The 24,777-nt window shown below is 35.8% G+C and overlaps 1 protein-coding gene across 4 annotated transcripts in view; it reads left to right on the top strand.

Annotated features, from left to right (window-relative positions):
- Positions 1-24,777, top strand: part of LARGE1 (LARGE xylosyl- and glucuronyltransferase 1) — a 342,290-nt gene that overhangs the window by 241,607 nt on the left and 75,906 nt on the right. For all 4 annotated transcript variants that reach the window (XM_087723118.1, XM_087723119.1, XM_087723117.1 and 1 more), the window contains one exon: positions 10,993-11,097. In XM_087723118.1, coding sequence (XP_087579244.1) covers positions 10,993-11,097 — 105 coding nt within the window. The remainder of the gene's footprint in view (positions 1-10,992; positions 11,098-24,777) is intronic.

Below are 24,777 nucleotides of genomic sequence, written 5' to 3'. Positions count from 1 at the left end.
TCCAGCCTTCACGGTTTCAGACCATCTCAAAATTCTGGTGCCAAGTAACACCAGGAGGTGTGGCCAAGGAAAAAGATCCCTCAGTTCCAGGGCAACCAGACTGATTTAACCCATTGCTTGGACTCTCCCACGGTGCACAGAAAAGGACCCTTCAGGTAAGCCAATGGTCATTTTACAAACATTTGTGAAAGAATGGGTCGCTCTCAGGAGCTCAGTGAATTCCAGCATGGAACTGTGATAGGATGCCACCTGTGCAACAAATCCAGTCGTGAAATTTCCTTGCTCTTAAATATTCCACAGTCAACTGTCAGCTGTATTATAAGAATGTGGAAGTGTTTGGGAATGACAGCAACTCAGCCACGAAGTGGTGGGCCACGTAAATTCGTCCAACATCAGTGTGTGACTTCACAAATGCACTTCTGGAAAAATGGTCAAAAATTCCCATAAGCACACTCCTAAACCTTGTGGACAGCCTTCCCAGAAGAGTTAAAGCCGTTATAGCTGCAAAGGGTGGACCAATGTCATATTGAACCCTATGGATTAGGAATGGGGTGTCACTTACAGTAAGTTCATATGCGAGTAAAGACAGGTAAGCGAATACTTTTGGCAATATAGTGTATATGGAGGCATTTTATGTAGTAAAATATTATATAGTACTGAAGATAGGATTTATTATCACAAAGTTAAAAGTATAATATTCCTGGGTTCATATTTCATGCTGATAAATGGAATAATTGTTGGGAAGAGAATCTGCAGTTGGGTTGGATTTGCAAAATCTCTGCAGAAGAAATCATTCTACTAGTATAAACTTTAATTTCTTAAACTGATAGATAAGAGATGTTTAGCATATTCTCAAGATACGTTTTGGAAAATAATGACCAACTGCACATGCCAAGGAAATGACAGTGTTCTCAATTACACAGACGCATGCCTGTGACAGACTCGTGCTAACTACCTGGCTTATCAGACAGTTTAATCCCCTTGAATAATAAAATAATGCATCTATGAAAGGCATAGTCGTGCTGCATGAGCAATTACTTACATGCCTTCAGCACAGATTTCTTCAAGTTCATTTCACTATGTTATTGTTAGCAGTCGGGGAGGGAGAAGGGAGGGAGGGGACACCCTTTTATCTCATAACCACATTTCTTCTTGATATGGAAATGTCCTTCCCCACAACAACTCTGAAGTTTCCACATGACCTTTATTCAGTATAATGGTCTTAGCTCTGTGAGATGAGACATCTGTCAAAATGAATCCTAGTCACTCATTAACGGCGCTTAGTATTTTTGATATACATTTGTTCTTAAATCCACTTTGATTTTTACTTGGTCCACAAATTCCAGCCAGGTACAATACCATATTCCATAAGCTGTGGTTTATAAATCACAATTGTGTTCACACATCCTGTTAATCCAAAAACAAATAGCATTTAGCTTAGTACACTGTTCACACCCAGCCAATTAATCTGCTAATGCAATACAGTCCCAGGTGAAATCTTTCTGCACTGGCTAGAAAACATCTGAGATTTATGGCTTAAAACAAGAAAGCCTTTATCCTCTTGGTAAATTCTTTAGCTTAATGTCCTTTTCAGGAAAGAACATCCTTTTTGTGAGTTAGAAAAGGTAATGCAATTGATTAAATGTGGTGTGATAGAATTATTACTATTTTTATGATGATATTTTATATTGAGATAACTAATGCTATTAATGCATAGGTCTAGTGCCACTAGAGACTTGAGCCACTCATATTTCATCATCTTGATTCTGATCTTTAAGGTACAAAGTACAGTTAAATCATTATTCACCCTGGAATACTGCCTTAGTGCATCTCAATAATCCATAACTGACAAGGCTGGATGATTGTCAGGTTTAGTGAAAGGTTTTTTTTCCCTTCCATATTAGATATTTCTGCTGACACTATACTTTAAGGAGTTTAGGAGAAGAAAATTAAAGTAGGTTTGGATAACTCATTTTAAAAATTTTAAAATTTGGTAAGTTGCTTAAAAGTTACAAAGGAACTGATAGATTAGCTCACGTGTGTCAGTCAGTCGTGTCATGAGCCAGATCATGACGTATCACAACACTTTTTGCCTTTGCAGAGCCAGGGTGGGCGTAGCCTTCATGTGATTTATCTGGCCCAGGCCGCTAGTTTGACAGGTCTACATGATAGCTGATGAATTTTCTTTGAGGTTACATGATAGACTAACATACTCCTGGGCCTCCTCATCATAATAAAAGTATTCAAATGAAGACCAGGCTTAACCTACTTTTGACTGATATCTGCAGCTATGTTTATGTGTGCACTTGGGGTTACTACACTCAATTTACACTCAGTTGAAAGGCGTTGCAACTCTGATGCCAGTTTTGAGTGTTTGTTAAGGTTCTCTCTTCTACTTTTCTTCCCGAAACCTGGCAGTATTGTATGTCTCAATGAGTTGACAAGGAGGCAAGGACAGTTCCATTAGGGTAACAGCACTACTTTTTATTTTCAAAATTACATCCAGCAGTGACTACAGAAGTGTTGAACTGTTGAAAATTGTTGAATTTTGTATTAATATATTTTTAATTTTGTAAAATTAAATAGCCCTTTGTAATATCGACACACAGCTTCATAAACCTGTATTTAAGGCTATTTAGATTATTCCCATCCTTGGGTTTATAATCATAGTAATGATTATAATTTCAAATGAGTATTAAAATCCAAATAATTTACCAGGACATAATGTTCATGGTGTGTGTCTCGGCTAGGCTGCTATGGGTACTTAAAAGTTAATGCTAAATCAAATGTGGCCGCAAACTGTGCAGAAACATTTTAGTCAATTGAATGGAAAGAAGGGGCCTTAAAACTGTACCCAGTCATGCTGATATTTAATATATAACATAAAATAATATGTGATACATATTGCAATCTAGACATTCACATATAAGCAGCTTTTCTAATAGATAGAAATAAGGAAAAACATTCTCACTTCCTCTATTCCTCTGATTAGACATACTATTTTCTTTTTGGGGATTCAGTGTTTCTGAAAATAGCCCTACAAAGTAGACCATATTGTCATTTGAATTAGGTTAATCTACCTTTGAAAACTGGTTTTCAGCAACTGTTCCTTCTTGGTGTTACCATTTTACACTCCTCCATCCAGTAACATTTTATACAACATCCCCTTTGTATCATGCCACTATACCTACTATTTATTTATTACGTTGTCCCCTTAATGATCATTTTTGTCACCTGTGGTAAAGCATAAGTACTCAGAAATAATCAAGTATGATATTTTGAGAAGAGATACCATTGGGTTTTTCAAATGAATTCTTTTCTTTAGCCATACAGGATGCTGAAGAGAATGACCCAACTTTATCTTACGTGATAAATCTTCTGTACAGTCATAGTCGGTACTGCATCTTTTGCATTTTCTCTTCCTAGCTATTAATAATGCTTTATGAACAAATAAAGAACACAGCTTCATTTTCCTAAGCTAAACTTGTGTCTCAAGAAGCAATGAATGAGCAGAGTGCACTTAATTGTAACTGTAAGGCTATAGCAAAGAAACAAAGACAACGTTCATGCTGTTAGTCACAGGGTTTTACCATAATAATTCTTCAGATGGACAGACAAGCAGAGCAGAATATAGAGCACTTCAAATGCATTGTGGCCACTGCTGCATTGTCTTCAATCAAAGGATCATAATGTTTTCTTTGTCTTTCAAAAGGAAAAAAAAAGGATTGGTTCTCTTTTCCAGGGGTGCCAAAGATTAGAGGAGCTTATTCTTCACTTCAGAGAGTCTAGGTTTGACATGCCAGCAAAGTGAGAAGTGAAATGAGTTTGGGGAAGAGCCTCCTCGGGGAATTGATCAGAACATAATAGAACTTCCAGAGGTGCTAAAAAGAATTTCTAATGGTATCAGTATCTTTATGGACAAATGAGTATCAGTGGCTGAAACTGGAAATCAATGGCAGCTGGAACAAAGCTCATAGGGGAAGTCTGAATGTTTTTCAGCATGGGATTAAGCAAACCCACACCATGAGTACATGAATGGGGACATTAACAATAAATTAACACTTTTTTTCTCAGTGACAGTATCTGATCTGAGTCAAGCCAGTGAAGAAGTTGTAAGAGTTATATAAGAGTTATTGTTAATTTTCAAATGTATTAAATTCTATTATATGCAATATATTTTGAATATGTTGATATCCTATTAGTGGAATTGAACAGAAAATGATGAAAAAAGACAGAGTATTTTCATGACAGGAAGCCACAATGACAGTTTTCCTTCAAAAGATAAACAAGTCCATTTCATGAAAAGTAAATCTACTTAAAGGAAACTTCTTTCCATGTGCTACAACTCCCAAATTTTGCATACAGTGTAGAAAAATTTCTTCCTTATGAAGGAATGGAAGGGAATTGTGTCCCTTTTCTAGGTAGATGGTATTATTAGTCAAGGTTTCTCAAGAGATAATCCGTGGCAGGTTGTCAAATAATGTTTTTATATTCCTTTTCAAGTAGGCTTTCCGGTTGGATGAAGTATATTATATGAAAACCCAATGGTTTCAGAATTCTGTATGAGAGCATCAGGTTTCCATGAAAACCTTACCTTCACTCTCCAGGGGATATTAGGATGGAGATCCAATTATCCTGAAGGCTGTTGTTTAAACAACTACTTACAAGCTCTTTTATTGTAAGTGGAAATACCACCAGGAAGGCAGCAAAAAATGTTTAAATGTCTTTGCCCTAATATACTTTAGCGGATATATTGGTTTCATTATATATTGGTTTTTCTTCAATTTTCTTGGATTCTTATATATCTTTTCTTCTTAATAAGTCTTGTCAAAGTGATTTTAAGAATCATTGTTGGAACAAAATCACTTTTGGTTTTAGGCAAAACCAGAGTCTGACAAAAGAGAAGGAGATAGCTAGTGATTGCTATCTCAATGTTATTCACTGGAGGAAGGACCCAAAAGTTTTTATAGGCTACCAGTGTTTTGCAAGCTGCAGCATTTTAAGAAATGCCGATGTAAGGATTAGGGTTAGGCTTAGGGCAAGCAAATAATTAGAAAGTCAAATATCCTTGCATTTTCTTTCTTTCTTTTTTTGTAATTTACCCAAGAAAATTCTCCCATTGGCAGAATGAAAATAGCTTCTCTGAAAAGAAACCCAAATGTACAAATGAGAATTGTACAAAACTCATGAAATTCCTTCCCATTAAAAATATTGCTTTAAACTACTTTTTATTCAAAGGGGGGTGGGGTCATTTGAAATTTCATTTGGAAATTTTCATTTTATTTTCGGTGAAGTAACATTTCTTACTTATCCAGTGAAATCATGAGTTTTATTTATAGGCGGTCCCAATTAGTTCAAGATATCATTTTGCAATCATAGTATCATTCTCAAAGTTTGAGAGTCCTTGGACATTCAGTGCCAACATTGAAGTGCCAACAGAGAATTTTCTAAAAATCTAGTGATTAAAGCATCAGGCTAAAAAGTGGGAGATCATGAGTTAAATTTCAGCCTTAGCCATGAAAGCCAATTGGGTGACCTGTCACACATACTCAGCCCAATTCACCTCACAGGGTTGTTGTTTTGGGGAAAATAGGAAGAGGAAAGTATGTTTACAGAGCTTCATGTCATGACTATTAGCAAGTTTATCTTAATTATTTAACAAGAGACAATAAGGGACACACCACAGTCCTTGAAGAAAAGGATCAGTCACTCTTCATAGATTCATCCCACATCTCTTAGAGCAGGGATCACCAACCCCTGTTGGAAACTGGGTCATGGAAGCGGGATGAGCACACAAAGCTTCATTTGCGCATGCTGCCCTGCCGACATCACCTCTATCACTGCCAGTACATGGAGCCAGAAAGGTTGGGGACCACTGCCCTAGAGAATCCTAAATACATTTCAGAATCCCTAGGACAACCTAATCAAGAATATCATTTCACATTGTATCTTAAACAGCTTTCATATCAGTTACTCTACTATCATTGCCCATTCCCTCCATCCCTCCCATCCCAAAATTTCTGGGTTAACCTGGCCTAATAAAGTTATTCCATATTTAGTAGAATTTAAAGTTAAATAAATCATAGTGTACTTTTAGAAAATACTCCTACTTGTTATTTTTCGTTAAAAGTAGCTAGTGTGATTTGAACTTTAAATGGGGTTTCATCAAGAAAGTGTTGAATTTACAGTATATAATCAATGAAAGTTTCCTCCCAAGTGATAAATGATTTCCCACTGTTTTAACCAACACTTTTACTGAATCTAGAATATGGCCTCTATACAATAGTGAAAATCAAACAAGACTTGGTGTACGTAATTTATAAACCCAGTCCTTATTCCAAACCATGTCTAAATGATGTTTAAGCATGTTTGTGATAATATATTTCTGATAGTAGCAAAATGGAAAACTATTGGCATAGATTACTAGGAATGTCTGTTACACGTATTCATATATTCTAGCTTTTGGAGTCTTTACAAAGACTGATTGGCCATGGCCAAATAAAATAGCAAACAGGAACATTCCGCTAGTTTCATTTCAGTCTTACTTGTCCCTCAACATTCTTTTGTGTAAAATAAAACTGCTAAAATGGGAGTAGTTTAGATCTCTTTATTAAAAGGGGTACAAATTTAAGATGAGAAAACAAATCCATTAACAAGTAACAAAGTTTGTCATGACCTGTTATGAGAGATTTGAAGATTTACCTCATCAGTATTTGGACAATTTAATGAAAACAGACTGATGGTTGGAAACTAATCAAGAAGCAAGTTACAACTAGGGAGAAATTTCCTGACAGTTAGAACAATTAATCAGTGGAACTACTTGCCTTCAGAAGTTGTGAATGCTCCAACTATGGAAGTTTTTAAGAAGAGATTGGACAACCATTTGTCTGAAGTGGTATAGGGTTTCCTGCCTAAGCAGGGGATTGGACTAGAAGACCTCCAAAGTCCCTTCCAACTCTGTTATTCTATTGATATGTCTTTAGAAAAGGTATTCAATATCAACTTTTTGCAAATGAGACTCTCACTTTTCTCTATGGATGCAAAATCTTCCTAACAATGAAGACTGCTGAGATATGAAATGTATTGTTGGACAAAAAAAAAACAGGGTTAGCTTGTTCTTATTACTAATAAAGTTTTTTTTTCCATTTGAGTCATCCTTGATTATTTTCAACCGGAGCCAAATAAGAGAATATATGTGTGAGTAGGGCTATATGGATATTATGACAAAAAGAAGAAAGACCTGGAAAAACCACTTTCTTTCCAAGATGCTCACACTTACTCATAGTACTCTATTAAGATTTATATTAGTTTTTGCTTTATTCTCTGGATTTTTCTCAAATAAGAATATGAAATACAGAATATGAAGGAAAATCTATATTCTAAAAGTAGCATAGTAGTCTTAATATCTAACATTTTTCAAATATAAAAATAGGAAATATGTGGAATATGTTATAGAAATAAAAATATATGGTCTGGAACAACTTAAACTAGACAAATTTCTATTCAATTTTCTACCTTTTATTATGTTGAAAAAGAATGTGAAACAAAGAGGAAAGTGGTGAGCATCTGTAGACTAATGGTGGGTATGCTTTGCTAGCATGAAAGCTATAGAATAAATCTTAACATTTCAAATTCATGGTGAAAATAGTGAAACAAGGAAATATTTTAACATTATATGTGATACAGGGACAAAAAATGTGGTACTTTACAGACACCATTTTTGGTACCTGCCAAGTTTCTTTTTTAATTAAATTGAAAACTGGCATTTCAAGTTACATTACTTATAAACCCCGAGCATTAAGTGTACTTGCAAGGGTGGAACTACATAGATTCATCTCCATTCTTAGAAAATAGAAAGTATGGGTGGCTGTTTGGAAGTGTTTGTATGTATCTGTCTAAAACAGCAGGGATGATTGAGAAAATTTTGGGAGAATAGAAACAATCACAAAAACAACATCACCTTGGATTAATGGGTATTTTATAACTGGTCTTGCTACAACAGCCATGTTGTTGATGTGTTCATCATTTGTGCCTACCTATCTCCAAAAATTACTGTTGCTTGAGAATAGGTAGTTAGACAGGCAATGGATGTTATTCACCCACATAAGCCAGCTTCATATAACTTATTAATAGTGTTGCTTTGATTTATTGTTGATTTCTGTCTATCTGATATAAGATACAAATGGGAGTTGAATTTCTAAATATCTTCAGGGTATAAGGTTGTAGAAGATATGATTATTTCATGAAGGTGTAAAACTTGCCTTCATAAGATTTTCAAGTAAGAATTGAAGGAAAAACATGTTGCAGAAAACGTAAGAACAGCATGTGAACAAATATATACAGCTAGTGCTTGACCTATGATGTTTTGTTCAGCTATTTTAATGCTATCAAAATACTTGCATCATCCAATGCAATTTAAAGCCTACATGGAAAAAGAGATGCCAGATAATCAAGTTGGCCTTAGAAAAGACTAAGGAATATGCAACATTGTTGACACTTGCTAGATAATTAGAAAAGTCAAATAATGCCAAAAAGAAGCCAGCATGTGCTTCATTAATTATAGAAAATCCTTCAAGCTATGAAATGTCCTTAGAAAAATGGAAATTCTAGAACATATCATTGTCCTCCTACAAAACATATATACAGGTGAGGAGGCTACAGTGTAGAAGGCAAAATGGACTAGCTTTAGGTTGACGGAGGAGTCAGGCAAGGCTGTGTACTAATTTACTCAAGCTATATGATTTGTGAGAAGTTGAATGTGATTTTAAAATTGGAGGAACCAAATCAACACAGTTCTCAAAACACAAATGACTAAGCTCAGATTATCCTACTTTGAACACATGCTGTAGAAAATGCTGGGAAAAATGGAATGAAAAAGAAGATGACTACTAGTGGATGGACTCAGTTACAGTGACAATGGTGCATTGGAACATCTGGAGGACTCGATTAGAAGAAAATCTATCTATGTCAACACTGTTGATACCAACCTGATGGCTCATAATTCAATTTTATGAGTGCATAGGCATGTTCGTGGGACTATCTATCCTTATCAGATGAGACAAAGTGCATCTATTGCTAAATAGAGCAATTGTCAGTATATACTTCTGAAAAATAAAGATAAATATCTGTGTATTGATTTTTCCTACCTTAAAAGAATCCATTTAAAACAAGATGTGAAATTCTGATGAAAAAATAAAAGGTAGTACTGATTGGGATAAACTAAAATCCTTCCTCCAAAATTTGGGATCAATTCATAAAACATTTTCCAATGAGAACTCTACAGTTTTTCAAACATATATTGAGAAGAGTTCAACATGGCTTGAATAATAAGTCCTTGATGGTATCCCATTAAGTCACTTTGTAGCTTGAGCAATTTAGATGCAGTCATTTTCTTAGCACAGAAAATGCAAGTCATTTTCTGAGTACAGTTGCTACCATTTATTTAACCTTGAAGTTCAAGAACAATGACTTAGTTCAAAACATGGTAAAATCAACTTTTCTCTTTTAACACCTCATTGACTCAAAGAGGGAAGAAAAAGAAACTGTTTAATTAAAGATGAAATATTAATCCCACACTTCTTTAAGAGTCTGGGATGCTTATAGAAATAAATTAAGTCCAGACATCTCACTTCTGTTACCAGTTATTTACCATGCTGAGTTTAAGACAAAAAAAATCAGAGGGGTACTTCTTTCAGGAAACAAAATAATCTAATACATCTGATATGAATTATAATAAGAAACTATATGACTCTGCTTTCTACAATAATGGAAAAACTGGAGGAAATGTCTAAAACTTCTAAACTTCTAAAGCAGGGGTGTCAAACTTGATTTCATTGATGGCTGCATCAGAGTTGTGTTTGACCTCGGGGAGCTGGGGTGGGTGTGGCCAGCTCGTCACTCTGCCAGAGAATGCTCTGCCAGCAAAAACGGGTTCCCAAGCTCCATTTTCATCTGTGACAGGCTCCAGTGACCCTCTGCAAGCGAAAATGGCAAGCTGCATGCTACCCTCCCAAACTTCCTTTTTGCTGGCAGAGATACCACAGGCCAATCCTTCGCTGCTTCCAGGGCAACCCTACGGGCCAGATATAAGCACCCTGCAGGTCGGATCTGGCTTCCATGCCTTGAGTTTGACACCCCTGATCTAAACTGTCATATTGATGAATAACAAAGTGAAATGTAATCAATTACAATTTTGAGGAACCCATGGAATATAAGTTGTAACGATCCAGGCTTATAAAGTGTTTTAAAGTTTTCATGGAAACAATAATGTAACACACATGTACATGCTTAGTTGGCTGCATTTTAAATATAATATCTTATGATTCTGATTTTTTTAAAATTGTAACTTAACTTGATTATATAAGACTTGTTGAGACAGAGAGTTAAAGGGTGAGATAAATTAATACTATAAAGCATTTTTTTCCATAGTAGAAAGCTTTGTAAATAGTTGTAAATAGAATTATACTATTTGGAATATATTACAGATTCATTTTATGACATAATGTTGTTGGAGGCTGGTGTAGGTACTACAAAGAACTGATTAACATTTTTAAATATCTCAATTAAAAGTAAACTATTAACTCTCCTTTTTAAACAATTTTGGAGGAACTTAATTTTCTTTAATGAGAAAATTTGTTATAGGTAAATAATTAAATAGCATTTGATTAACTTTGGGGAGAAGGGAGCAAAAGGTTGAAAGATTTTTATATATTTTATATATTCATATCTTCCATAAAAGCATTCTCAGGATATTTGTTACTATCACATAGTTGTGGGGACTTGCATTTTTTCTGTATTTTATTTTGTTGAATATATAATTCATTATATTTCTAAGTTAATTCTAAATTGTAATTACATTAAACAGATTTACATTTCATATTTGAAATCTATGCATAATTCTCTTTTTGCATCTATTTGTCTATATATTATGGTTATCGCCCTACAAGTTGATTTTTGACTCTTGATTTGATTTGTTTATTTGTGCATTTTTAGGCCAGCAGGTTCTTGGTTTGGTAGAGAATCAGAGTGACTGGTACCTAGGAAACCTCTGGAAAAACCATCGTCCCTGGCCAGCTCTTGGAAGAGGTTATAATACAGGTATGTTCTGAAAGAAAGTTTTTTTCTGACTACTGTGATATCTGAAATTGTGAAAGCTATATTATTTTAAAGAAAAGATTCTCCTTCCGACATCATCTGCCATGAATGTGGAGTCTATCAACTCCTGAAGCACATGAGCACCTTCTAAAAGTCAAGTGTGTGATTGCAACCAAGGCCAAATTATGACAAGCTAGAAATTACAGTAATATATTGTTTTCTTTCTGTTTTTGCTATAGCACAAATTCATTGTATAAATTAATAAGGAGCAATGTGTTTTCACTTATTTTTTTTCTCTTCTGCACTCTACTCCCTTCAAATATTTAGATTTAGTCTTTTTCTGGAAAAAAAAATGCCATTCAATAAAAAGGTGATAAGAGCATTCTAATCTCATAAAATCAAAACCTGCATCCATAAAAATTAAAGTGCTGCTCAAAATTTTATCCCATAAAAGTGAGTTGTTGGACAACTAATGGTTATAGGTTGATTGAACACCTTGCTGTTTTATAACTTTTATATTTAACCATTGGATTGTTACCTTTTAAATGTGTGAATTCCATTCCAAATGAAATGCATTCAAATAATAGTAGATATAATGTTTCCCTTTTCTGATGGCAGCCTAGCTGTTTGTTAAATAAGTGATGTCATCAAAGAAATCAAACACCACATAGCAATAGCACTTAGACTTATATACCACTTCATAGTGCTTTACAGACCTCTTTAAGCAGTTTACATAGTCAGCATATTACCCCCAACAATCTGGATCCTTATTTTACCCACCTCGGAAGGATGGAAGGCTGAGTCAACCTTGATCAGGTGAGATTTGAACTGCCAAACTGCAGCTAGCAGTCCGCTGAAGTAGCTTTCAGTGCTGCACTCTAACCACTGCGCCACTTCAGCTCAATACATGGTACTGACTTCACCAAGTCATGGTGGAAATAAAGTGCATAGTAATCTCCCCCTCCAGAAACGATGTGCATAACCCTTCTTCCTAGATATGACCTACCTAACTCTCCTCCATCAATGTGATGTGGAAATCACAAGGTCACCACTTTAATCAAATAAGATTGATTGAAACTAATCCCATCAAGAAAAGTGTGATAGTCAACCCAAGGTGCATAATTAGTTTAACCCCGAACCTAATTCTATGCATATTCAAACCAAACTATCAGATTTTTTTGTGGGGGGAGGGTAATGCACATCATATCACAGAACTGGGGGATATGTAGGTCACTTCTGATTTGGACCCTGACTGATGATGTCAATACATGGAGTTTGTTTACTTTGATGACATCACTGATTAAAAAAACAAAGTCAAAACAAATAGTCAAAAAAGGGATATACTACATCTACTAATAATTTCTTCTTTATAACATCTCTTCATAATTTAGAATACAAAAATGCCTTTTTGCTTTCTAGTGGTCAGTTCATATTGTAAAGATCATTGTAGAATTTTCTCAGATGTACAATATTTTATGCCACTGGAATTAATCTTCCTTTCCAGCTTGATTAGTTGCCATTACTTGTTAACCACAATAAAACAGACATAAAGCATCAATTGTTACAGCCAGAGTTATGTTCGTAATTCAGTGACAAAGCTATTAAAATGAGAAGAGTTGGGTTCAAATCCCTGATCTGCTACAAAATTTAGAAGCCTCAAAATATGGATGGTATATCTTCAGCATAGCGATAAGATCATAATAATGGTCCAAATAAATCTAATGCCAAGCTGTCAAATTCCCTTCCCCCATTGGGAAAAAGAAGCATGCTTTCTGTGACTTGATTTATAGGGAGGGACAGGTTTCTCTACTGATTTGTGTGTGAAATGTGAGCAGACATACCAGGTGGATAAAGAACATACCCATAGGCATCTAAATCAGTTCTATCTCATACTTTAGGTGGCCAGATAGTGACTTATATTCTGTTAGCATCTTAAATAAAACAGACAGCAGCTGGGGAAGGATCTATTTCTAAAGGAAATGTTCCTGTTAAATAATTTCATGCCAACTAGTTCTTTGTGACAATTGAAATGTTCACCAAGGAATTTCTTCAGTGAAATAGATTTGCTATTGTGAAAAAGCTAATACACAACAATTAGATTAATGCCATTGTTTACATTATGATGTAAAAGTGTCAGAAGATTATAAATACTTTCATTTTATGGTTTTGGCAACAGTTACTATGGATTGTTAGAAGACCTACTCCATCATATAAAGACAGCCTTCTCTGTTGAGGTGATGATCATCAAATATAAATTCAATATTTTAAATGAATGTAACAAGTGAAGATGGTATACAAAACCCGGTATTGCTTGATAAAGTTAAGAGAAGAATAGAAGAGGGAAGACAGTGGATTAAGGGAATGGATAGAATCTATTTATTTGTTTTATATCAGAATTGCAGAAATCATAGGGTGGTTCTTAGAACAGCTACAAATTATTACCAGCAGTAGAGCAATATGACAGGCATAAGTGTACATGCAGTCATCAATAGTCCTGTCTGATTTTTCAAGAGCACCAACCATTCAACCAAAAATGCAAAACACTAATTGAAATGGTTCCTAGGGCATATGAAAATGAAAGAGTACTCTATCCATTTTATGAAACCCTGACATTTAGCATAGTCAATTGTTATGCAGAGTGGAGAAAGAATTGTATTATTATATTCTATGGTAATTTTGCCTGGTATTTGATACCTAGAAGGCAAAAAATAGTCTATCTATTGCTATGATAGAAAGGCAATAAACAATGTGGTATTATCATTCAGTTTTGCCCATAATATACATTTTAGACTTCACAAATTTAAACTTGCAAAAGGAGAAATGTTTACAGTATCTGAAGAGAGATCAGAGTATATTTACTGTTTATTTACTGATATTTTATTTTCCACTCACCAGATATTTTCTCATCTTTTTTTTCTATTTATGTAGACATTTATCTTTTAAGTGTCTTAAATATTTGTTTATTTTTTTAAATAAACATGGGACATTTTGTCCCTGGCTCTAAGCCTTGTTATTAACCATTTGAGGCACAGGCCATAGTCAGCTGTATTGTCACAATATATATTACAACATATAACTACAAACAAAATAAATACTATTTTGGCAGTGTAAAGGTAAATCCAGTCATCTTATCACTGTTGAGGTACAAGAGTATCAGAAATATTTATTACTAGTTTGTTTTCTGCCTACAGTGCTGCACATCAGCAGGGAATGTACAACATTTAAAATGCCTTGAGTATAATATAAAATATTTTCAAATAAGACATATTATGGCACCTTATAATTATATTTAATTCCCAGGTGTTTTTCTCCTATTACAAAAACAGTATACTTGTTCTATCATAAGAAACGATACATATTTATTTTGCATCCCTATTGACTTGTCAAAATCACTTGATTAAAAAATGCTGAATTAATAAATACCAATCAAAATGATTCTCTCTCATTTGCTACTAAGCCAGTTCACATGCTTGTCCAACCAACAATATTCTTTCTTTGCCAACAAGAAAGCAAGTAACTTCAAATGTAATAAGGATTGAGGTGGTTAGGTAGGAACAAGCACTGCTGATCAAACAAAGCCATTGAGATGCATTGTTATCTCAAGACTGGGAAAGGAACTGGCAAATGGATGAAGGAAAAGGTTTGTTTGTAGGGTCTAGAACAGAGGTCTCCAACCTTGGCAACTTTACGACTTGTGGACTTCAACTCCTAGAATGGCTGACTGAGGAATTCTGGGAGTTGAAGTCCACAAGTCATAAAGTTGCCAAGGTTGGCGACCCCTGGTCTAGAAGGTGAGAACAGCTATCGTACCCTTGGCTAAAGATTGATATGTTCTTCCCTAAATTAGTTGTCTCTTCCATGAGCACATAATTCATCGAAGAACACAAATGGAGTAGTGAGGAAGAAAGGGGAAACCTGCCTACCTAGACAGATCAGCTGAATTAACTGTGGGATGACAGATTTTGCAGCCAGATCACCCTCATGCCCAGAAGAAGAAGAAAGGCTATGATTGAAATGATTGAGATTGACTGGCTCTCCCTGTTTCACATACATACATGCATATGAGAGAGAGAGAGAGAGAGAGAGAGAGAGAGAGAGAAGCAGGCAGGCAGGCAGGCAGGCAGATTCTGCATCAGGCAGGTGATCTGCATAAATATCCTGTGCAATAAAAGATACTTAAGTGGTTATATTTTGACCCTGAATCATATGAAAAATTAATGTGCAGTTATCTACATTTGAAAATATGATACTATGGAAGATATTTTCTTGGAATGCCTACACCAAACAAGGAATCAATACTTTGAATTATTTGATTTTACAGATTTTAGGAGATTGTGTTTTGAATATAACTTACGTTTACCTTGCTTGGCAATTTTACAGTTGAAACATGTATTAATTAAAGCAGTGCAGAGGCTTATCAGTCTCCAAGGTATCTGCAGTCCTAGGAACTAATTCTAGGATTAGTTTTATTTTCTTTTGTCAGGTTTAGTTTATATCACCCTGAGATAGCTGGGATCTCTTTCTCTTTACTATATAAACACTATTTATCTTTTTACCCCTCTTGCTGTTACAGTTTTCTATACTCCACTACTAAAAATAACTTAAATATTAAAAAGAAAAGTCCTGCTAAGCAGATATTCCATTTCCCAATTTCCTTTTCCTCTCTTACACTGCAGAAGTGGTTAGTTATGGGGAGGATCCTGTAGAAACAGCTATTTTATTTGACAGCCTCAGATATTGCTTTAACTTGAGTTCAAGTATAATAGCTGACATTACTCTGAACAGTTACTCTTGACAGTCTTGTGTGGTTACAATACACTCATGAATTATTCTTCTGTGTTTTAGTCAGCTCAAGCTCTCATTTTTCAGTTCCACAAAGCTATTAAAACCTTTTTTTTTGTCAGTTTATATGGCTGAGAGAGAATAAAAAGGATATAGAGATGAGCTAAAAAAGCAAGTGAATGAAAGGAAGATTGGGGAGGAGGTAGCAGCAAATGCAACAGCATTTTTCTGAAACGTGGAACAAGAGGTCATTTCGTGTGACAGTTCAACTTATCCAAGATAGCAAAGGATGGATTATTGACAGAGTCAGCATATGTCACTGTAAAGAAAACTGCTCAAAATTGAAATGTATTGTTTGACTCAGTGCGCTTGGAGAGAACAAAGAAATAAATCTCCTGGGAACAGAGGGTGGTGGTAAAAGAAAGGTAAGGCTTATCAGATACCTACTCCTTGAATTAAAATAGCTGTCAAACAATATAGCATTAAAATAGGAAGAACTCAGAGGACACCCCTGAAAAGGCAGAGTTACAAACAAATTGTGCCAGAATAGAGAAGGGAGGTATTATCAGTCCTAATAAAATATAGCACTTTAAAAAAATCAAATGTAACACTGATTTGGGAGAAAAACTGTAATGAAGATACCATCACTTTATGTTCAAAAAAGTGAATATGAAATCATATTGAGATCAGCTTAATTGAATCATTAAATATATTATAAAAGTTACTCCAGGAAAGGTCTAACATATTTTGATTTCTTCCTTCTGGCTATGTGAATGCTCAGAATAGCCTTAGGGATATTTCCAGGCCAGAGTACCCTTTTTTCGTTCTTTCTGTAGGTAAGGATAAAGACTCCTTCCTCCCAATAGAATTATGATTTCATTTCTTTTTTTGCAAGGAAACCTGAAGCATTTAGTTGGCAGCAATATATCAATAAATCAACCAAGTCTCTTTCTGTGAGAAAAAGTCACAATAATAGGGAATTCTATTGTTTGGTCTTACTGTTCCTTAAACATTTAGGAAATGAGGTAGATGTGTTATTTTCAGTGGTGGGATTCAAAACAATTTTACTACCAGTTCTGTGGGCATGGCTTGGTGGGTGTAGAAGGGGAAGGATATTGTAAAATCTCCATTCCCTCCCCACTTTAGGGGAAGGATACTGCAAAATCCCCATTCCCTCCCAATCAGCTGGGACTCAGGAGGCAGAAAATAGATGGGGGTGGGACCAGTCAGAGGTGGTATTTACCAGTTCTCCGAACTAAATTTCCGCTACCAGTTCTCCAGAACTGGTCAGAACCTGCTGAATACCACCTCTGGTTACTTTCCAATCAATGTAGGTATGAAATAGTTTTTCTGATATATTAATTCTTTATAGGATCAGCTTTCAAAACCAGAAATGCCAGACCTCTGTTCCACAGAGTTCAATACTGGAGTTGTCAGGGATTGAATTTAGCCTATACACTGTCACTGATTATGGAAGTTTGACAAAAAGAAAAGAGTACAATATGCTGTGAGCTCTTAGGGCTGTAAACAAAATTATATGAGTATTTAATTCAGGAATTATACAATCATAAAATTAAAAGGGAAATAGAACAGGCATTTGGGAATCAAGGCGTACTTCCTCCTCATTGTAAAAATCTGAATTAAAACACATCTGACACTTTATTGAACATGTCCTTATTTCAATTGTCATCTAGAGATGTGCTACCGTGAAATTATCAAAATGCAAGCATTCACTTTTTTTAAAAAAATGGAGTGGTTTTTGTCTTCCTTTTGTATACTTTTGAAGGACTTTTCAGGTAGAAAATGTAGTTTTGCTTTGGGAGTTCAATTAAAGTGTGGGAGGAAGTAGAATTTTTAATGAGAAGCAGAAGTGTGAAATTAAAGAGTGAGAGTAAATATGATTCAAAATGAAGGAGGCATGTAATGAGCAGTCAGTTTTTGCAAGTAGCCAAAACTCCCTCTTCTGGTGCCAAAACCACTGACTTTAAAACCTGCAAATGTTTTAAAGATTCTTCTTTCTGAGATTATTTAGAGGGGCTACATTTTGATAACAGAAACAAAATATGTTATTTTACTATCTGCAAAAGAATTGGCAAATTAGAAGCATGGCATTGGCATTCTTCAGTCTCTGGTATGGTATCATGCTCTGGAAAGAGGTCCTAATGCAGCACCTGGTGTGGCTAAAAAGGCCATTTTGGGAGTGGCAGTCCCTTCCACACTGAGGGCAGATACATTCTGTCCCCTGCCCAGCCCCCCAGATTTCACTAGTTCAAGGACTGCATCTTTGCCTCAGCCTGCCGAACAAGTAGAACAAGCGTCTCTTCGAATTGGAAGAGGCCATGCTGTGTCTTTAGCCTCCAAGCTGAACGATCAAAGGTCAAGGTTTCCCAGCTGTTAATGTCCATTCCCAAGGCCTTTAGATCCCTCTTGCAGATATCCTTGTATCACAGCTATGGTCTCCCTCTGGGGCGCTTTCTCTGCCCTAATTCTCCATACAGGAGATCTTTCGGAATCCAGCCATCAACCATTCTCACAACATGCCCAAGCCAGCATAGACATCGCTGTTTCAATAGAGTATACATGCTAGAAATTCCAGCATGTTCCAAGACTGGGCTATTTGGAACTTTGCCATACCAGGTGAGGCCAAGAATACATGGGAGACAGCGCATATGAAAGGTGTTCAACTTTCTCTCCTGCCATGCGTAAAGGGTCCAAGAGTCAATGCAGTACAAGAATGTGCTTAGGACACAGACTCTATAGACCTGGATCTTTGTATGTTCCGTCATTAGAATCAGTAGCAGACATATACTAAATATGTAGAATAAGTGGTATTATTATAGACTTAAATACTATTTACTAGATACAAATTATTTAGTCTTTAATATAGTTATGAAAATAATTATTTCTGAGACTGTGTCATAATGATAGGAAATTTCTGTTGATAGCTACTTTTTATTTCTACTATTTTAACCAATGCTAATAAAAATGGTATTCCTAAAGCTTCTATACTTTATTTAGATAAATTCCGACATGGTGCTTTTACTAATGGATGTTTTATACTCAAAAGGCTCTACTCTAATAAAGTTGATTAAAACCACTGTTGAGCAGTGGACTTTATGACACAGATGTAAGAGTAACTGGGAGAGTGGTAGTCAAAGATGAAAATTTGTAATTCATTTTTGATAATGAATTCATTGTTGAGTTCCTGTGCTGTGCTGAGATTTGTTTTCATTAACATGCTAATTGTTCAAACATTTCTCTGCAGGTAACTAGCTATAGCCACCTGACATGTTTTATTTTTAACATAATTATTCCCATTATCATCTGAAAAAATGATCCCGGGCTATTCTCTCTTAGTGGGTTCATTGTGGGTTCACAATGGGAGGCATACAGTTTTTAAAAAATACAATGATTGGATGAGTTGCCATATCAGGAACAGATTGTGCTAATCTGTGGCTTGTTTTTATCACCGAAGAACAGCCGTTATGACTTGGTTGACACTTTATGCTAAGACATAAGCCCTGATTTATAAATCAAAATAGCTGGATTCATGTAGTGCACTGCTTCAAAATAAAATAAACAAACCACATTATATCTCGGAGTAATTGCTGAAGCCAATATTAGACAGCTTTCTTCTAATTGCTTTAAGGCATTGAAGTACAGGTGAAACTTGAAAAATTAGAATATCGTGCAAAAGTTCATTTATTTCAGTAATGCAACTTAAAAGGTGAAACTAATATATGAGATAAGACTCATTACATGCAAAGCAAGATAGTTCAAACTGTGATTTGTCATAATTGTGATGATTATGGCGTACAGCTTATAAAAACCCCAAATCCACCATCTCAGAAAATTAGAATATTACATGCAAGCAATAAAACAAGGATTGTACATAGAACAATATCGGACCTCTGGAAAATATAAGCATGCATATGTACTCAGTACTTGGTTTGGGGCCCTTTTGCAGCAATTACTGCCTCAGTGCGGCGTGGCATGGAAGCTATCAGCCTGTGGCACTGCTGAGGTGTTATGGAAGACCAGGATGCTTCAATAACATACAAAGTCCTGTTGCTCAGTGGTCCAAAGTCCTCTTTTCTGATGTGAGCAACTTTTGCATCTCATTTGGAAACCAAGGACCCAGAGTATGGAGGAAGAATGGAGAGGCCAATCAAGCACAGTAATCCCACGGTCATTGAACCAGTTTTTGGTGCTTTTGGAAAAAGTTGCTCTCATCAGAAAAGAGGACTTTGGACCAAGGAGCAACAGGACTTTGGACCACTGTGCTTCATTAAGACCAGAGTCAACGCATCCATCTACCAGGAGATTTTGGAGCACTTAATGCTTCCTTCTGTAGACAAGCTTTATGGGGATGCTGACTTCATTTTCCAGCTGCCCTCACTGCCAAAAGCACCAAAACCTGGTTCAATGACTGTGGGATTACTGTGCTTGATTGGCCAGCAAACTCACCTGACCTGAACCCCATAGAAAATCTATGGGGCATTGCCAAGAAAAAGATAAGAGACATGAGACTGAACAATGCAGAAGAGCTGAAGGCCGCTATTGAAGCATCCTGGTCTTCATAACACCTCAGCAGTGCCACAGGCTGATAGCTTCCATGCCACGCTGCATTGAGGCAGTAATTGCTGCAAAAGGGGCCCAAACCAAATACTGAGTACATATGCATACTTATACTTTTCAGAGGTTCGATATTGTTCTATGTACAATCCTTGTTTTATTGCTTGCATGTAATATTCTACTTTTCTGAGATGGTAGATTTGGGGTTTTCATGAGCTATACTCCATAATCATCACAATTATGACAAATCACGGCTTGAACTATCTTGCTTTGCATGTAATGAATCTTATCTCATATATTAGTTTCACCTTTTAAGATGCATTACTGAAATAAATGAACTTTTGTACGATATTCTAATTTTTCGACTTTCACCTGTATATAGCCAGAATTGAAGGACAAAACCATGGGATAAACAAGCAATCATACACAAATCTGCCCATGAAGAAGAAACTTTTCTTAAACATGTGATTGGTTAAGGCATCCGAAAAAGGCTTTTTGCACTCCTGTTTAGGTTATGAAACGTCTGGGAAAGTCTGATAATAGTATTCTGGTAGCACTATACTTCGTTACGCTCTTTGACCAGTATTAAATTGAATTTACAAAATAATTGCATGCACAAAATGAAAACCTGTTCCCAAATATTATACCCCACGGGGTTAGGGCAGCTGCTCTGTCCCATTTTAGCAGATTACTCTATTTTTAGTCTTATAGTTTCCTGAACTGCTGAATAAATAGTGTTTCATCATTCAGATAAAATTTCATTTTGGGATATACTTTTTGTTTGCCTAATTTTTATATTGTCGGTATCTTTTTTGAGAAACTGGAAAGGCAAGATATAAACTTCTTCATGTATCTACCATTCCAACCAATCTTTTAAGAATGCTATACCTAGGAATGAATGAGTGTGTGTGTGTGTGTGTTTGTGTATACATACATACATATACACACATACACACACTATATGTGTGCCTGTGCACATCTGTGTATACATGTACACACAGATATACAAAAAAACACATATATAACAGTGTGTGTTTATGTATACAGACATGTATATATATACATATACATACATATGCATATGCCTAGTCTCACAGACACATCTTCTGAAAAACTCGTTTGGCGAGAGGCATTCAAAGTATCAAAATCCTAGATTGCAGAATGTAGGGTTTGTTTATTTGTTTAGGGGTTTGGGATTTTTTGCTGTTCCACTCCTTGTTGTTCTGTCTTTGTGATAGGAAGTGCTAAATAATTGATAGTGCTAAATCCAAAAGCATTTAATTTGGATATCTTCCAGTCCATGACCCATACCACAAAAAGTAGCTAATAACAAAGACCCAATGGAAGCTGTGATTTTATGCAGTCCTTCTCTGCTAGTTTGTTACATAGTCACCACTCTTTCCTTTCCTCTTTTACTTCTGAGTAGAAACTTTATGGTGATGAGTGTTCACAGCAACCAGCAGTTCCAGTGAAATGATGAAAAGTGCCTTGATGGCAAAAATGCACAGTCTTCCCTTACGTGCTTATGTGCAACATGACAATACAAAAGGGACTGATTTTTTTTTCATAGCACCACAAGGGACATTTCATCTTCAGTCTTCTGGTTGAGTGATATAACGGGTTTCTATAAAATATACATATTACTGTCAATTTTATCTACAGCTCCTTTCCTAATGTTACATAAAGGATTGTGTCTTTTTTTTTAAGCTGCCACATCCTGCGTTGTTTTCCTTGAGCTGTTTGTTCATGCTGTGTAGCTGTTCAGTTTTGATCAGCATGAGATCCTTCCAGAGGATCTGGGATTCAAACCTAGCACCTGTCTCAACATGCAGTTCTAGGAAAAGATACAAAGCATTTTAAGGTTAAGCAGACAGATGCTAAGCTTGCATTCCTGTGTACACTCCAAAGCACCTTTTGAATAATGAATCTGAACTGCAGCACAGCCCTACAATTTTCCAAAAATCCAAGAAGTTGCATGTAAGGAATCATGGACATGGACTACAAATATCTCTTTGCTTAACAATCTATTACTTAGTGAACATTTAAAATGACCATGTACACCCCCCCCCAAAAAAATGAACCCTGTTTCCCCGAGAATAAGACCTCCCCAGATAATAAGCCCAATCAGGCTTTTGAGTGCATGCGCTAAAATATGCCCTCCCCTGAAAATAAGCCCTCCCCAAAAATATTGCAACATAGCAGCAGCCATGAGGTGACCGCCTCATCGCCTCCTGCACCTCAAAAATAATAAGATCTCCCTGAAAATAAGGCCAAGTTCTTATTTGGGGGGGGGGTCAAAAGAAAATAATACCCTGACTTACTTTCGGGGAAATGCGGTACTTAGGACCTGGTTCCAGAGTTATCATGGTGGCATCTCCACCCTTTGCAACCATATGACTGTATTTTGGGTGCTTGGCAACCTTCTCATCTGTATAACCGATTGCACTGTTTTATGACATTTTTTTCAGACAAATAGAAATGCATTGACCTGTTTATCGACTACAGCATTCACTTAATTACCACCACAAAAATATCATAAAAGGAGGTCGGTCTGTAGGTGCTTCGACTTGCAACCATCAAGACTTACAATGGAAATTCCAGGCTCTATTACAGTCATAAATCCAGGACTACCTGTAGTAGTTCTGTACTTAGTAATAAGTCCTGCATTATTGCCATTTTAGACATCACAACATGAAAGTTGATCAACCTGTTGGCCAGTACTATGCTTAGTATACACTATTATAACACTCAATTGTTTGGCATGGTGAATGATGAATGTGATGAGAAAAGTTGGGAAGTTTCTTTTCCAATGGGCTGCTGCTCCTTAAAAAGTATTAAATTCATACTTCAGCTATGAAGTAAAAATAAATAAATCACACTTTACTCAAACAAGTAAACTCTTGATTTGCCAGATCTTAATTCAACAAATATTTGATGTAATGGAGAAAGTTTTTCTGTATACTGTATACACCTCTGTGTATTTCCCATTTTTATATGTATGCAAAAAATCCTATTTGCCATTTTAGGCATCCATGAAAATCCTATTTGGATTTAATAGGGTATAATGAATGTTCCTTCCTACAGTAGTCCATTAAATTGAAGCTTTACATTAATTGGTTCTATAAAAGCTTGTGTAACAATACTTCACTTATCATCAGCTTGTAGTATTTTTGTTTATTTATTTATGAAATTATATAGCCACCTACTCACTCACAGCAACTGTAGGTAACACAATATAGAAAATAATAATTTTAGTGGTTTAAAATTGGAACATAAAAGAGTATTCACAGTGAAAAATGTAACCAAATGTAACATTTATATGTTCCTTACATGCATATAGTATTTACCTGATTTTAATTTGAAATAGCTTTCTCTATCCAGTGTAACTAATTGATCCCAAGGTTGATTTTCAACCTGGTGACCTTCCATTTGATACTATCCAATTTACCTTGGCTCATTCCTTGGACATTCCATGTTGCTATATCAGTGTCTTCCTACAGTTCAGACCTTAGCTTTAACCAATAGCTGCATCAGAATCTGGGATTCCTGCTGGATTTGCCCCTAGGTGCATCATTAATGCCTTGCCTACTCACTACAGATCATAAATATCATACCTTCTGGCAACTCATTCAGTCAAACACATCTTTCTATAGAATCAACCAACACAATGCCAAGGAAAGACCCAGCCTCTTCAAAGACTTGTTGACATGTTATACCTGTCCCCACAGGCTTTGAATCACTTTTTTCCTTTTTGAATCCAGGTTGCTGCACAACTCTGATAAATAAATGAAATATTTTAAACTGTTACAATAGTGATGGCAGCCTTCATCTTTAAGCATTTGAAATATAACAATAAGGCACTGCACCGGATTTGACCATCAAGTGCAGGTGATTCAAGGTGTTAATGAAAAGAATACCCAAACTCTTGGGAGCTTCCCAAGAGAGACTTGGAATGTAAAAGCTAAGGTATAAACAGGTTTTTTTTTTAATGAAGTGTCTGTTTTCATCCATAACTATAATGCACTTTGGCTGAATATGAATTTAATAAGACCGCTTGCCTTGGTAATACTACTTTTATTTATAAGAGAAGCCTTCACGGCTATCTGTTATCTTGCTAATTCACTAACTCCCTTTCTATCTCCCTTTCACTTTGACAAACTTTTCCATCTCCTCCCATCTGGGAGATTAAACTGCTGTGCTGTCTCTGAAATACAAAAAATTCTATACTGAGACCAGATATCTAAAGGGAGGAAAGTGCTTTAATTTCTGTTCTCCTTCATTCTCCTGGGTCTTTTTCGCCAACATAACATATGAGAACAATTCCCT

Source organism: Thamnophis sirtalis, unplaced genomic scaffold, assembly GCF_051295495.1.
Source record: "Thamnophis sirtalis isolate CommonGarterSnake01/CBP01778 unplaced genomic scaffold, rThaSir2_p1.2 scaffold_9, whole genome shotgun sequence".
NCBI classification, from domain to species: domain Eukaryota; kingdom Metazoa; phylum Chordata; class Lepidosauria; order Squamata; family Natricidae; genus Thamnophis; species Thamnophis sirtalis.
Note: the sequence above shows the minus strand (reverse complement) of the source record. Positions and strands in the feature narration are given on the sequence as shown.